Source organism: Capricornis sumatraensis, chromosome 1, assembly GCF_032405125.1.
Source record: "Capricornis sumatraensis isolate serow.1 chromosome 1, serow.2, whole genome shotgun sequence".
In the NCBI taxonomy this organism is placed as follows: Eukaryota; Metazoa; Chordata; class Mammalia; order Artiodactyla; family Bovidae; genus Capricornis; species Capricornis sumatraensis.
In genome coordinates, this window is record NC_091069.1 from 152,588,565 (window position 1) to 152,602,563 (window position 13,999).

Genomic DNA, 13,999 nt, shown 5'->3' on the forward strand with positions numbered 1-13,999 from the left:
TAAATCAATCTTAACAAACTGCAGCATTTACTTCGTATTATTCCTTCACAGTTGTGTCTCTTTACAAGAACTCAATTTAGATATTGGTTTAAAATGTAATATAAATTAAGGGAAAGCATTTTAGAATACAGAGCTGGACTGTTTTTGAAAACACGAAAGCAGCAAAACGAAATATTCAACAAATGTCATAAACTGAAAAGAACTTCGAGAAACTATTCTGTAGTCGAACGTCCTAACTCACAGCTAAGTTACCGTTTATTTCTGCAGAGCCATACGGAATCCTTCCTAACAAAACCTCTTCTATAGGCCTGCAAACTATTAATTATAACCGAACAGTCTGGATACTCATCAACTTTTTGTAGAGGGAGGTAAAAAAAAACCAACCAACCAACCAACCAAGGGTCCTTTCTCTCCTTCCCTAATCTGGCTCCCAAGGAATTAAACTCTAGAGCCACACTCCCCCGGACCAGAACAATCACAGAAACCACATCTTTTCTGGGTTGACGTAGTGCCTCAGTTTCCAAAGCGCTCTTCACAATATCAAAGAGGAGGACATTAAAATATCCAGAATTGAGAGCATCTATTACATTCCTATCCTAAAAACTAGGCTCAAATGATTGGCTCCATAGTCACTCAAAATCACTGCTGCACAAAATTGCATGATTCCTTATTCATACCGCAGCACAATCATGAACCCTGATAAGTAGGTCCGCAAAACCTCAAGTTCACTGGCCGACAAGCTAGGGGGAGGCATCGCAGAAAGCGGCTGGGCTAGGGGCGGACCCTGCTACCCCCAAACCATCAGCGTAAACAAGAGTTTAGCGCGCAGCATCCGCAACGGCCGCCCAGAAGCTTCCGCTAAGAAGGAGCCGCCTCATCCCGCGCGGCCGAAGGAGGCGGGCCCAAGGCAGCCCGCGCGTCCCGGCCCCTCCCCGCGGCTGGTCCGGCCCCCGGGGAAGCCCCCTTCGCCCCACCCCAGGCCAGGGCCCGCCCCCAGCTTCCCCGGCCTCCTTCCTGTGGGAAGTGCGGCTCCTTTCGTGTCCCCCACCCTCTGGGCTATGCCTGGCAGGCGCTTTGCCGCCGGGCACAGGTTAGGCTAGATCGGTTAGTGGAGTCCGGGGGGAGTCTGCGGGGAACCTCACACTCGCGGATGCACAGACGGGCCTGCCTTTGCCTGCGGGCCTTGCCTGGGACCGAGCCGCCAGCCCGCCCTCCCTCTCGCCGCGGGCGAGGTCGTACCTCGCCACCAATACGTCTTGGACAAGTCGTGCCAGGTCTGATGCTGGGTGTGGTGAGTGCCGCCCGGGCCCAGGTGCGCAGCCTCGATGAGCCCCCGGCGCCGCTCGGGCTGCAGCACCACCTCCAGCTCGGCGAACGTCTTGCGGTGCCGTTGCCGCCGCTGGTAGTACAAGGTCCCGTCCCGCACCACGTAGCAAGCGGCCGCCTTGCGGATTTTACGCTTGACATTGCCCTCGGTGCCTGGCGCGTACGGCTCGCACTCGTTCGTCAGGTAGCGCAGGATGGCCTGGTAGCTTTCTTCGCTTGACATCGCTGACGGCGGCTCCCTGAAGGCGCCTGTCAGTGGCAGGGAAGGAAGACAGCGCACTAGCTCCGGGCGGATGCAACAGCAGCGGCGGTACTATGAGAAGGACCAGTTGTGTCTACAGGGAGTGCTCTTCGACGGCCCCCGCAGCGCAGAGGGAGAACGGACGAGTCGGTAACCAGGAGGAACTGCACTTCTCCAGCGCGCGGTATCCGCTGGCGACTGACAAAATGGCTGCTGCACCACCGGAAGTGACGCAAATCAAGGGCAGTGAGTGAGGGAGCTGAGCCCTGATTGGAGCGCAATGCCTTTCTGGCTTGATCTAGCCGACTGAGTGACGTCAGGACTGCGGGCGGACATTTTGGAAGCGGGTAGGCCCTTCCTGGGAGAGCCAAGTGGTTTTGAGCAGACATATTAAGTCCTGGCAGTTTCCCTTTTTTAATTTTCCCCTTCTTTCCCTAGCTCTGAGCACGTGTAGGAGCTGCTGGGCAGTTGTTAACTGTCCGATACCCCAACGTGCAAAGGAATCTTCTCCGTCTGCGTTTTGAGACAACCGAAAACATAAAAGAAAAATTTGAGGTCTACAGCCCCTGAATATAAGACCAAAGAAAGTCCTTTCACGTGGAAATGTAGTTTCCTGTCCAGTGTTACAAAATTTAAATCCATCCGTGGTAGGAGTTACTGTAGTTGCTAAGTTACTGCTGGTTCCAGACTACCCGTGGATAGTCGGTATTCTTCTGCAGTGATCAGCTTATGTAGTGACAGTTTACCTAGTAAGTCAATCATGTTGGCAAGGAGCGGTGAAGAGGAGCTAGCACTGTTTTTTTTTTTTAGTTGGGGGAAAAAAAACACTCGGTTTTACACCCAACATATACTGAATGCACCAAAGGCCACGGCGATTCGAACTGCACTTTCCAAGATTTTAAACTGGTAGACGGGAGGGGTCGCCCTGGTCACCTCTCCGTGGACTGAGTCAGCCTTGCAGTTAGGAGACTCAGGCCTACGACATTCCAAACCATCCGGGGTCTGGCACTTAGGTGCTTTACTGGAGCCTGAAAACTCTGAGCCAACCCTCTCCTGACCCTCCCTAGGTCTGCAGTCGCTGAATGAGGCGCTGAGCCCTGCGGAGACAGGTGAGGACCGACTGCAGGTGAAAGCTGGGCTTAGAAAGCGGGGTACACTATGTCTCCAAGGCACTTGCCAGTGGGGACTGCAACAATTAACAAACGGCATACTTGAATATTCTGGCTGTAGCTAAGTGAGCTCCCAGTCCCTGAGGAAAAATACAACTACCAGGCCTGGGGTTTACTTAGGGCCATTCGTTTCAGACCACAGCTAGGGGAGGGAGGTATTCGAAGGTGGAGACACATCCCTACCCAGAACTAATGTCCAAATCCACTCTCCATGGGATGTGTTATGTTTCAATGTTTCCGTATGAAATATACGTCTTTTAAAACTGATGTAAATAGATTGAAATGTTAAGTAAACAATTTCTGCACGGCCAAGAGAAGCTAAGTTAGAAATTACCTCTCATGCCAAACACAACAGGAGATTCTCCTCGTGCCTTCGAGCCAATAGAGTTTTAATAAAATGTTATACAACTGGTCCAGTGGTCTTACTGAGAAAAGCTAAAACTTCCTGTCCTATGAGAACAGGTGTTTAGCATTTTGGGTTTCCCTGGTGGCTCAGATGGTAGAGAACTTGCCTGCAATACCGGAGAGACCCATGTTGGATCTCTGGGTTGGGAAGAGCCTCTGGAGAAGGAAATGGTAACACACTCCAGTATTCTTGCCTGGAGAATTCCATAGACCGAAGACCCTAGCAAGCCATAGTCGACGGGGTTCCCACGACTGAGTGACTAACAGTTTCATTTAGTGTTTATATCCTCCTAAACTTCAAGCTATTCATGACCGAAAGATAATCAGAATAGGGCAGTTCCTGTGTTCAAAAGTAAGAATATGTACCTCTGTATTCATGTTGAGTATTTTGATTGACCTTTTTTCTTAAAATTTCATTTAGAAAAATTACAATAGGGAATTGTAAGGCTGGTTAAGACTCAGCCTTCCAGTTCTGGGAGTATGGGTTCCATTCCTGGTCAGGAAGCTAAGATCCACATGCCACAGGATGCAGCCAAAAAAATAAAACAAAATTTAACTATTCCTATATATAAAACCACATTTCTCAAGAGGATCTAGCTTATTTCTTGTTGGATCCTTGCAACTTGGTGGTGTGGAGTGCTGGTACATTAGATGATCTAATTTTCATAGATGTGCAAGCCTCTTAACACCAATTATGATTACTATTTTTCATGTAACTTGTAGCTTGAACATCAGCAGGCTACTCAAGACATTTTTGCAATTTTAAGGACAGCTCTGTCAGACTCCCAACTCAAGAACTATTTTTTCTAATACTCAAGAGGTTGCATCCTTGGGGAATTCCAATGGCAGTCCAGTAGCAAATTCAATGCTATGGGCCTGGGATTTGATCCCTGGTTGGGAACTAAGGTGCCACAAGCATCACACCACAGACCCTTCCTCCCTCCAAAAGTGTAGTCTTCATTTAAGCTTATTTTCTGGAAGCGAGAGCAGATAATACAGTTGAGTTTTAAGTAGTTTTAGCTCAGCTATAAGCTAATGGTTAAAAGGTGAGATACTAGAGAACCAAAGGCATCCCCAATAATGAAATGTGTCTATCATGGAAAAGGGTAGTTTTACAAGAAAACAGCCCATTAAAAATGCTTTCTTTTTGCAAACAGAAGTGATAGAAAAAAAAAAAAAAAGAAACCCGCATCTTTTAGCAATCAACCTGGACTACAATCTATACAACAAAATGCAGTCTGAAATCTACATACTGCAACATAACGTGTCCTTACAGCCTCAGGTGAGTGCGGACTGCACTTAACCAAACAGACCTTATTTCCAGATGAGTAGTTAACATCTCTCCATCTAAGAGACTTATATTAGGAGTAGCAGGAGCCATTGTTCCTGAGAAATGACTATTAACTGCATAGGCCAAACATGCTTGCTTTAAGAGTAAAAATTCCACCACAATCTAGTTATAGTCAGATCTTTATTTAAACATCCAATCTGCCAACTTAGCGTTTTCCACCAACTCGAGGAGCAGAAACCTTCACAGGCTTCACAATCTTTTGCTTAGGTGCTGCCTTTGTGGGAGCCTGTAAAAAGAGAACATGTTATGTGGCATTATTCCATGTGAGTTTTTTCTTTCAATTACTGCTCTTATGCCCATATTGTTTGAATCCTAGATTGCGTTTCTAATTATTTGTGTTCCTAATGTAAAGAACTCCCCTCAAAAGTTAAAATGCTACCGTTATATGAAATATAAATGTAAGCCAAAGAGGAAGACTGAAGTAACTGAGATACAACTAGATGTAGTGTGGGATCCTCAATTATATCCTAAGAACAGAAAAAGGTCCAATGCTAATTTTCTGGTTTTGAAATTTTTACTATGGTTATCTAAATGGTTTAGCACTGATAAAAACTGAGTACATTCTGAACAATTACAGAAAATTTTTACTGAAAACCTAGAATTATTTCAAAATAAACTTTGCCTTTCTCTCATTTCTATATAGCACTTACAGACACATTTAAGGCTCTAGCAAAGGACCTCTTTGGAGTCCTGAATCACTCACCTAAAAACCAATCATGGACATCATTTTCATTAAAGCCTTACACTAAATTCCTTTAAAAAATTTCTCATTTACCACAATTTGGGTTAAAAATGAATCCTGTTGCTCTAAATGAGAAATCTTAGATAATCCGACAATTACCTTTGCAGCAGCCATTGCTGTCTTTTTAGATGCTTGTTTAGCCTTTTTTGCTTCCTTGGCAGCCCTGCGGAGTTAAAAACAAGCAAAATGCACTTTTTTTACTGCAAGGAGATCCAACCAGTCCATTCTAAAGGAGATCAGTCCTGGGTGTTCTTTGGACGGAATGATGCTAAAGCTGAAACTCCAGTACTTTGGCCATCTCATGCAAAGAGTTAGACTCATTGGAAAAGACTGATGCTGGGAGGGATTGGGGGCAGGAGGAGAAGGGGACGACACAGGAGATGGCTGGATGGCATCACTGACTCAATGGACGTGAGTTTGAGTGAACTCCGGGAATTGGTGATGGACAGGGAGGCCTGGCATGCTGTGATTCATGGGGTCGCAGAGTAGGACACTAAGCGACTGAACTGAACTGATAACAAGCAAAAAGCACTTTACTCCTTAAGGGTACAGCTTATTAACAAAAGGCTAGTGTTTGGGGAAAGTAGAAATAACATATTCCTTCACCATCTGCAGTTATTTGTATGATAAATCCAAAGGATTTAATAACAAATGTGATTAACCACATCAGCTTAACATTAGAAACTGTATAGTACCTTTATAACTGCATACAGAATTTCAACAAATCATTTAGAGTTTATATAAACTTCGGTATTATTAAACATGAACATTTACAACTGACAATCCTTATAAAGATTCAAGTATCACAACACAAATTAACAACAGATTAAGATTCTATTCTGTAAACCCATACATAACCTAAATTCCGTGTAACTGAAATGGCCCATAGTGAGATTTCTTACCTGATAGCTTGTTCTCGTTGAGCCTTCCTAACTTCAGGTTTCTGATTCCTCTTGGCCATTATATCAGCAAGAGAAGCACCAGTTATGGCCCTTTGGAATTTGACTGCACGGCGAGTTCTTTTCTTTTGAATTTCTTCCTACAGAACAAAAAGATGGTAAGCATGCTTAGAAACCTTGCTTCATGAATGTGGGAGAGAAATGAATTGTCAGAAGGAGACAAAGGAGCTCTCCCTTGGACCTTTTGCACTAATCCCATTCATGGGGGCTCTGCCCTCTTGACTGTTTCACCTCCCAAAGGTCCCACCTCCTGACCTTGGAGGTCAAGGAATTTTGGGGAGAACACAATTCAAACCACAGGAATATTCAACCAGGAAGTTCCCTGGTGGCCTAGTGGTTAGGACTTCAGTGGTTAGCTTTCACTGCCAGTGGCTCAGGTTTAATCCCTGGTTGGGAAACTGACATTACACATGTTGCAAAGCACCGCCAAAAAAAAAAAAAAAACACCTCGCAAAACAATTCATGCAATTATTTGAAATGAGATATACAAATATATTTTTAAAGCATCTATATATAAAATACTGCAATATTCAGGTAAGTTTTCCAATTATAAATTGGTTAATCCTGATTATTTACTACTTTATTTAAAAAGACAAAGTTAAACTCTAAGAAAATTAACTGAACAGTCACTTTAAGCAATTTTAGTATGATTGTTCATGATAAAGAATGTGCTTTTGGAAAAAAAAATTAACCTCAAACTCTGATTTGTTTTTACTCAAAGTACTGACACTGGGAGAAACAGTCAAGTTAGAAAACTGATTAAGACAGGAAAGCCACCAAATGTTAAGGAATGTCTGAGTATCAACATAATTCAAACATTTGTTGCAGATTCTATATCAGAAATCTATAATACAGTGCTTATGAGAAGATCTTGCCTTTAAGTCCAAAGAAAAATAAAATATACTAGAACTGTTTATTAAGGCAGGAATAAGCAAAAAAATATCTTAAAATTTTTAATGTGACATGGAGAAAAGAGGACACATTTGTGGTTAGTCAAATGCTCATTTTAAACTTTATCAAGATGAAATCTTGCTGGATAAAATGCTAGTATTTACCTATTTATCATTTCTCAAATCCACTTAAAAATATTTTTTCTTATTGTGGTAAAATATATACAACTTTAAGTTGATCTTTTAAAGTATTTTTAAGTGTATAATTCAGTGGCATTAGGTACCTTTACAGTGTTATGCAAACACCATTTCTGTCTCAAATACTTTTTCACAATACAAAACAAACTGCAACCATTGAATAAGGGCTTCCCAGGTGGCTAGTAGAAAAGAACCCGCCTGCCAATGCTGGAGATATAAGAGACACAGAGGTTTGATCCATAGGTGGGAAAGTCCTCTGGAGGTGGGGGGCACGGAAACACATTCCAGTATTCATGCCTGGAGAATCCCATGGACAGAGGAGCCTGGCAGGCTACTGTCTAAAAGATTTGCAAAGAGTCAGACGTGACTGAAGCAACAGACACAAATGAAGTGACTTAGTACGCACACATCACATTTTATTATCCATTCATCCACTGATGAGACATATGATTGTTTCCATTATAATAGTTACAAACATCACCATACACGTTTATCTGTTCAAATCCCTGCCTATAATCCTCTCGAATATATACAGCCCTAGAACTGGAACTGCTGAATCATATGATGGTAATTCTCTAACTTTTTGAGAAACTGCCAAATCACTTTCCACAGTGCCTGCACCATCTTCATTCAGCAATGCAGGGTTACAATTTCTCCACACCACCACCACCATTTGTAATTCCTCCCCTTCCCCTGTTTGGATAAGGGCCATCCTAATCCTAATGTCACATTCACGGGTTTTTTAAAAAATACTGTGTTAGACGTTGTTGTTGTTGACTGTCTGTGTCTGCCTCTGTGACCCCATGGACTGTAACCCGCCATGCTCCTTTATGGAATTTTCCAGCCTTTTTTCCTTCTCCACGTCCCCCCGGCCCCCATTCACTTTTAATTTAGAATTCTTTCCTTTAAATTCCCATAATAATTTTCTTGCCATGTCACTCAAACTTTTTCTCAAAAATCTCTTTCATCAACCTAAAAGACCAATCCAAAAAAACACATACAGAACTTCCCTAGTGGTAAAGTGGTTAAGAACCCACTGCCAACGGAGAGGACACAGGTTCCATTCTCAGCCCAGGAAGATTCCACCTGCCTGGAGCAACTAAGCCAATGAGACACAACTACTGAGCCCACAGGACTAGAGCCTGCGTTTCCAAGGAGAAGCCACCCTACCCCCACCCCAACTACAGAAAGCCAAAGAGCAGCAACAAAGAGGCAGAGTGGCTATAAATTAAAAACACATCCAGTCTTAAGAACAAACTAATATGCTGGAAGCCTTCGCGATATGATACCTACATTGGGAATAATTCTATAAGCATTATAACCAATAACAAGTTTCCATAAGAACTACTTAGTTTCCACTCAAACATCTTAAACACTTCCACAGTGCCCTATAACTCAGGTGAGCTTTATGTAATTTACTAACTCTGAAAAGGGGATGTTGTCAAATTTCAACTAAATTTTTACTGTGAGCTGAAGATACAAGGAGGCGATCCTTCTATCAATCATTCTCACTTCACTGTTTGATGCTCAACAGTTATATTTTCATATACCGTCTCATTTAATTAATTTTATAAAGCAGCAACTGACGCTCAAGAGTTTTACCAACTTTAGAACATTAACAAAGTGCGTTTCACTTACCGACTGTCCCTTTTTGTGTTTTCTTCTGTAGAGGACAGTCCAGTTGATCTGACGAGGATTCCTCTTGGAAAGGAATGCCGACTCACATTTTGCATTAAGAAACTGGAAAACCTGTCATGACAAGTTCAAAGAAGCCTGAGCTTGAAATTATTAGTAAATTAATAGTCTAATGATATCCTCTCATTTTATAAAATTGAGATCCATGCAGACCAAAAGGCTTGTCACAGAACTGGCAAGAAACCGTCTCTGCGTTTGGGCCTGTCTTTTCCCGAGAGGAGACAAACCTAAGTTCATACTGAGGGGTAGGGTTCATTCTGGGAGGGATCCTGGCTCTTCTGAGATGGACCTGATATCCATGAAATAGCCAGATACCTCTCTGGCCCACTGCTGTTACAGCGGAACATTAAAATTATACAAGCCTAACTTCCGACCTGATCTACCCTTTATCAAGCTCAAGACTGAGTCACTTAGAGGCTTCTGACAAATACTGCACACAGGGTCCTGGTTCAAGCTTTTCAGGCACCAACAGTAACGTGGTAAAGGACTCGGCTTAGACCGAATGAGACCCGTCTTTCTTTAGAAGTACACGGTACGTTTAGCCCATGCGGCCGTTCACCTTCCCGTCAGTCCGCGCGTAGCGCCTCCCATGTCCTGGGTAGATCTTGTAACCGCTGAAACTGCACAGCTCGACCCTGTAAAGAAAAGCGAAAGCCCATTAGCTGGGATGGCGGGTATCTTCGGCAACGAGAGGCCATGCCTGGGATGCCGGAGAGGCACTCAGAGCGAAGATGGAATAGGATTGGGATGCACGGTTCCTGCTTACTTCATGGCTGCTAGCGCCGGGGAAAAAGAAAGATGGCGAAGAGAAAGAAAGGATTATGGGAAGAGGCCTTATAAGGTCGTGGGAAGGCAATCTCCTCCCACAATTCATATCCCTAACCCCGGCCCTCTGTGATGACGTCACGTCGCCTGAGCCACAAGTCTAGACTTGCCCAGCTGCTGCCCGTTTCTCCTGGAGTAATTGCGCTAGCGGCTATCGAGCTTTTGCAGGCAAAGTGGGAAGGACAGTCAAGCAGGTAGGCAGGCAGGCAATTGGTTTGAGTAATTCTAAGAGCCACGTCCTACTGCAAGAAATGTGAACTGCAGAGGAGGGGAGGGAGGGTCCTTTCTCCTCTACTTCTCATAGTTTCAACTCAAGTCAGTTCAGTCGCTCAGTGGTGGCCAACTCTTTGCGACCCCATGAATCGCAGCAGGCCAGGCCTCCCTGTCCATCACCAACTCCCAGAGTTCACTCAAACTCACGTCCATCGAGTCGGTGATGCCATCCAGCCATCTCATCCTCTGTCGTCCCCTTTTCCTCCTTCCCCCAATCCCTCCCAGCATCAGTCTTTTCCATTGAGTCAAAACTTCGCATGAGATGGCCAAAGTACTGGAGTTTCAGCTTTAGCATCATTCCGTCCAAAGAACACCCAGGACTGATCTCCTTTAGAATGGGCTGGTTGGATCTCCTTGCAGTCCAAGGGACTCTCAGGAGTCTTCTCAAACACCACAGTTCAAAAGCATCAATTCTTTGGCGCTCGGCTTTCTTCACAGTCCAACTCTCTCATCCATACATGACCACTGGAAAAACCATAGCTTTGACTAGACGGACCTTTGTTGGCAAAGTAATGTCTCTGCTTTTCAATATGCTATCTAGGTTGGTCATAACTTTCCTTCCAAGGAGTAAGCATCTTTTAATTTCATGGCTGCAGTCACCATCTGCAGTGATTTTGGAGCCCCAAAAAATAAAGTCTGACACTGTTTCCACTGTTTGCCCATCTAGTTCCCATGAAGTGATGGGACCAGATGCCATGATCTTCGTTTTCTGAATGTTGAACTTTAAGCCAACTTTTTCACTCTCCTTTTTCACTTTCATCAAGAGGCTTTTTAGTTCCTCTTCACTTTCTGCCATAAGGGTGGTGTCATCTGCATATCTGAGGTTATTGATATTTCTCCCAGCAATCTTGATTCCAGCTTGTGCTTCTTCCAGCCCAGCGTTTCTCATGATGCACTCTGCATATAAGTTAAATAAGCAGGGTGACAATATAAAGCCTTGACGTACTCCTTTTCCTATTTGGAACCAGTCTGTTGTTCCTTGTCCAGTTCTATCTGTTGCTTCCTGACCTGCATATAGGTTTCTCAAGAGGCAGGTCAGGTGATCTGGTAGTCCCATGTCTTTCAGAACTTTCCACAGTTTATTGTGATCCAGTCAAAGGCTTTGGCATGGTCAATAAAGCAGAAATAGATATTTTTCTGGAACTTTTGCTTTTTCGATGATACAGCAAATGTTGGCAATTTGATCTCTGGTTCCTCTGCCTTTTCTAAATCCAACTTGAACATCTGGAAGTTCACAGTTCACGTATTGCTGAAGCCTGGCTTGGAGAATTTTGAGCATTACTTTACTAGCGTGTGAGATGAGTGCAGTTGTGCTGTAGTTTGAATATTCTTTGGCACTGTCTTTCTTCACGATTGGAATGAAAACTGACCTTTTCCAGTCTTGTGGCCACTGCTGAGTTTTCCAAATTTGCTGGCATACTGAGTGCAGCACTTTCACAGCATCATTTTTCAGGATTTGAAATAGCTCCACTGGAATTCCATCACCTCCACTAGCTTTTTTCATAGTGATGCTCTCTAAGGACCACTTGACTTCACATTCCAGGATGTCTGGCTCTAGGTGAGTGAACATACCATCGTGATTATCTTGGTCTTGAAGATCTTTTTTGTACAGTTCTTCTGTGTATTCTTGCCACCTCTTAATATCTTCTGCTTCTGTTAGGTCCATACCATTTCTGTCCTTTATCGAGCCCATCTTTGCATGAAATGTTCCCTTGGTATCTCTAATTTTCTTGAAGAGATCTCTAGTCTTTCCCATTCTGTTCTTTTCCTCTATTTCTTTGCATTGATCACGGAGGAAGGCTTTCTTATCTCTTCTTGCTATTCTTTGGAACTCTGCATTCAGATGCTTATATTTTTCCTTTTCTCCTTTGCTTTTTGCTTCTCTTCTTTTCACAGCTATTTGTAAGGCCTCCTGAGACAGCCATTTTGCTTTTTTGCATTTCTTTTCCATGGGATGGTCTTGACCCCTGTCTCCTGTACAATGTCATGAACCTCAGTCCATAGCTCATCAGGCACTGTCTATCAGTTCTAGTCCCTTAAATCTATTTGTCACTTCCACTGTATAATCATAAGGGATTTGATTTAGGTCATACCCGAATGGTCTAGTGGTTTCCCCTACTTTCTTCAATTTAAGTCTGAATTTGGCAATAAGGAGCTTATGATCTGAGCCACAGTCAGCTCCTGGTCTTGTTTTTGCTGACTGTATAGAGCTTCTCCATCTTTGGCTGCAAAGAATATAATCAATCTGATTTCGGTGTTGACCATCTGGTGATTCCACATATAGAGTCTTCTCTTGTGTTGTTGGAAGAGGGTGCTTGCTATGACCAGTGTGTTCTCTTGGCAAAACTCTATTAGCCTTTGCCCTGCTTCATTCCATATTCCAAGGCCAAATTTGCCTGTTACTCCCGGTGTTTCTTGACTTCCTACTTCTGTATTCCCGTCCCCTATAATGAAAAGGACATCTTTTTTTGGTGTTAGTTCTAAAAGATCTTGTAGGTCTTCATAGAACCATTCAACTTCAGCTTCTTCAGCATTACTGGTTGGGGTATAGACTTGGATTACTGTGATATTGAATGGTTTGCTTTGGAAACGAACAGAGATCATTCTGTTGTTTTTGAGATTGCATCCAAATACTGCATTTTGGACTCTTTTGTTGACCATGATGGCTACTCCGTTTCTTCTAAAGGATTCCTGCCCACAGTAGTAGATATAATGGTCATCTGAGTTAAATTCACCCATTCCAGTCCATTTTAGTTTGCTGATTCCTAGAATGTCAACGTTCACTCTTGCCATCTCCTGTTTGACCACTTCCAATTTGCCTTGATTCATGGACCTAACATTCCAGGTTAATGATGCACAGATGAATACCCTGCAGGTAAAATCTAAAATCTCATTTTGCCATCACTTGTGCTAAAGCATTTGCATACATCAATTTCTTCAGTTTACTACATCTCTATTAAGTAAGTGCCGAAGTATTGTGAAATGACTGCCAGGAGTGGAGTTCTTTGCTTGGCTGCCACATATTGGGGGTGGAGAGGTGGATTGGCTGCCGATGGTGGCTAAGAAAACCTTGTCTGGAGAAGGCACCTCTCTGCCCAGGCCCACCAGGAGGGCCAATGCCTGGATCGCTTGAACGCTTTGTGATGCTAGATATTTCAGCATTTGATTTGTTGTTCAGTTGCTCAGTGATATCCAACTCTTTACAACACCATTGAATGCAGCATGCTAGGCTTCCCTGCCCTTCACTATCACCCAGAGCTTGCTCAAACTCATGTCCATAGAGTCGGTTGTACCATCCAACCATCTCATCCTCTGTCATCCCCTTCTCCTCCTGCCATCAATCTGTCCCAGCATCTGGGTCTTTTCCATTGAGTCAGCTCTTTCCATCAGGTGGCCAACGTAATGGAGCTTCAGTTTCAGCATCAGTCCTTCCAATGAATATTCTGGACTGATTTTCTATTGCATTGACTGGTGTGCTTTCCTTTCAGTCCAAGGGACTGTCAAGAGTCTTCCCCAGCACCACAGTACTAAAGCTCCAATACTTTGGTGCTTAGCTCTCACATCCTTACATGACTACTGGAAAAACCATAGCTTTGTCTATACAGACCTTTGTCAGCAAAGTGATCTCTCTGCTTTTTAAAGTGCTTTGTAAGTTGCTTATAGATTTTCTTCCAAGAAGCATGTGTCTTTTAATTTCATGGTTGCAGTCACCATCTCCAGTGATTTTGGAGCCCAGTAAAAGAAAATCACTGTTTCCATTGTTTCCCCATCTATTTGTCATAAAGTAATAGGACTGGATGCTGGAGAAGGCAATGGCATCCCACTCCAGTAATTCTGCTTGGAAAATCCCATGGATGGAGGAGCCTGGTGGGCTGCCATCTATGGGGTGGCACAGAGTCGGACACCAGTGAAGCGACTTCACTTT

At 43.6% G+C, this 13,999-nt stretch overlaps 2 protein-coding genes across 2 annotated transcripts in view; both read right to left on the reverse strand.

The window, feature by feature from the left end:
• Window positions 1–1,549, reverse strand: part of ZBTB11 (zinc finger and BTB domain containing 11) — a 28,816-nt gene extending 27,267 nt beyond the window's left edge. Inside the window, exon 1 of the mRNA XM_068975197.1 lies at window positions 1,240–1,549. Within this exon, the coding sequence (XP_068831298.1) occupies window positions 1,240–1,549 (310 nt within the window). The remainder of the gene's footprint in view (window positions 1–1,239) is intronic.
• Window positions 1,550–4,596: 3,047 nt separating this feature from the next.
• On the reverse strand, window positions 4,597–9,802 carry RPL24 (ribosomal protein L24). Its single transcript, XM_068974451.1, has 6 exons — window positions 9,743–9,802; window positions 9,536–9,611; window positions 8,920–9,030; window positions 6,137–6,273; window positions 5,334–5,397; window positions 4,597–4,718 (listed from the first exon to the last, which is right to left on the reverse strand). Exons 1-6 carry the CDS (start codon window positions 9,745–9,747, stop codon window positions 4,638–4,640), a joined length of 474 nt encoding a protein of 157 aa, XP_068830552.1. The 5' UTR covers window positions 9,748–9,802; the 3' UTR covers window positions 4,597–4,637.
• Between the last annotated feature and the right edge of the window lie 4,197 nt (window positions 9,803–13,999).

What these genes read in the sequence shown, in the direction of transcription:
- RPL24 (XM_068974451.1), bottom strand. An exon ending in CAACGAGAACAAGCTATCAG is followed by an intron (nt 5,398 to 6,136) that starts GTAAGAAATCTC and finishes TTAACTCCGCAG; the next exon opens with GGCTGCCAAGGAAGCAAAAA. An exon ending in CAGCAATGGCTGCTGCAAAG is followed by an intron (nt 4,719 to 5,333) that starts GTAATTGTCGGA and finishes CTCTTTTTACAG; the next exon opens with GCTCCCACAAAGGCAGCACC.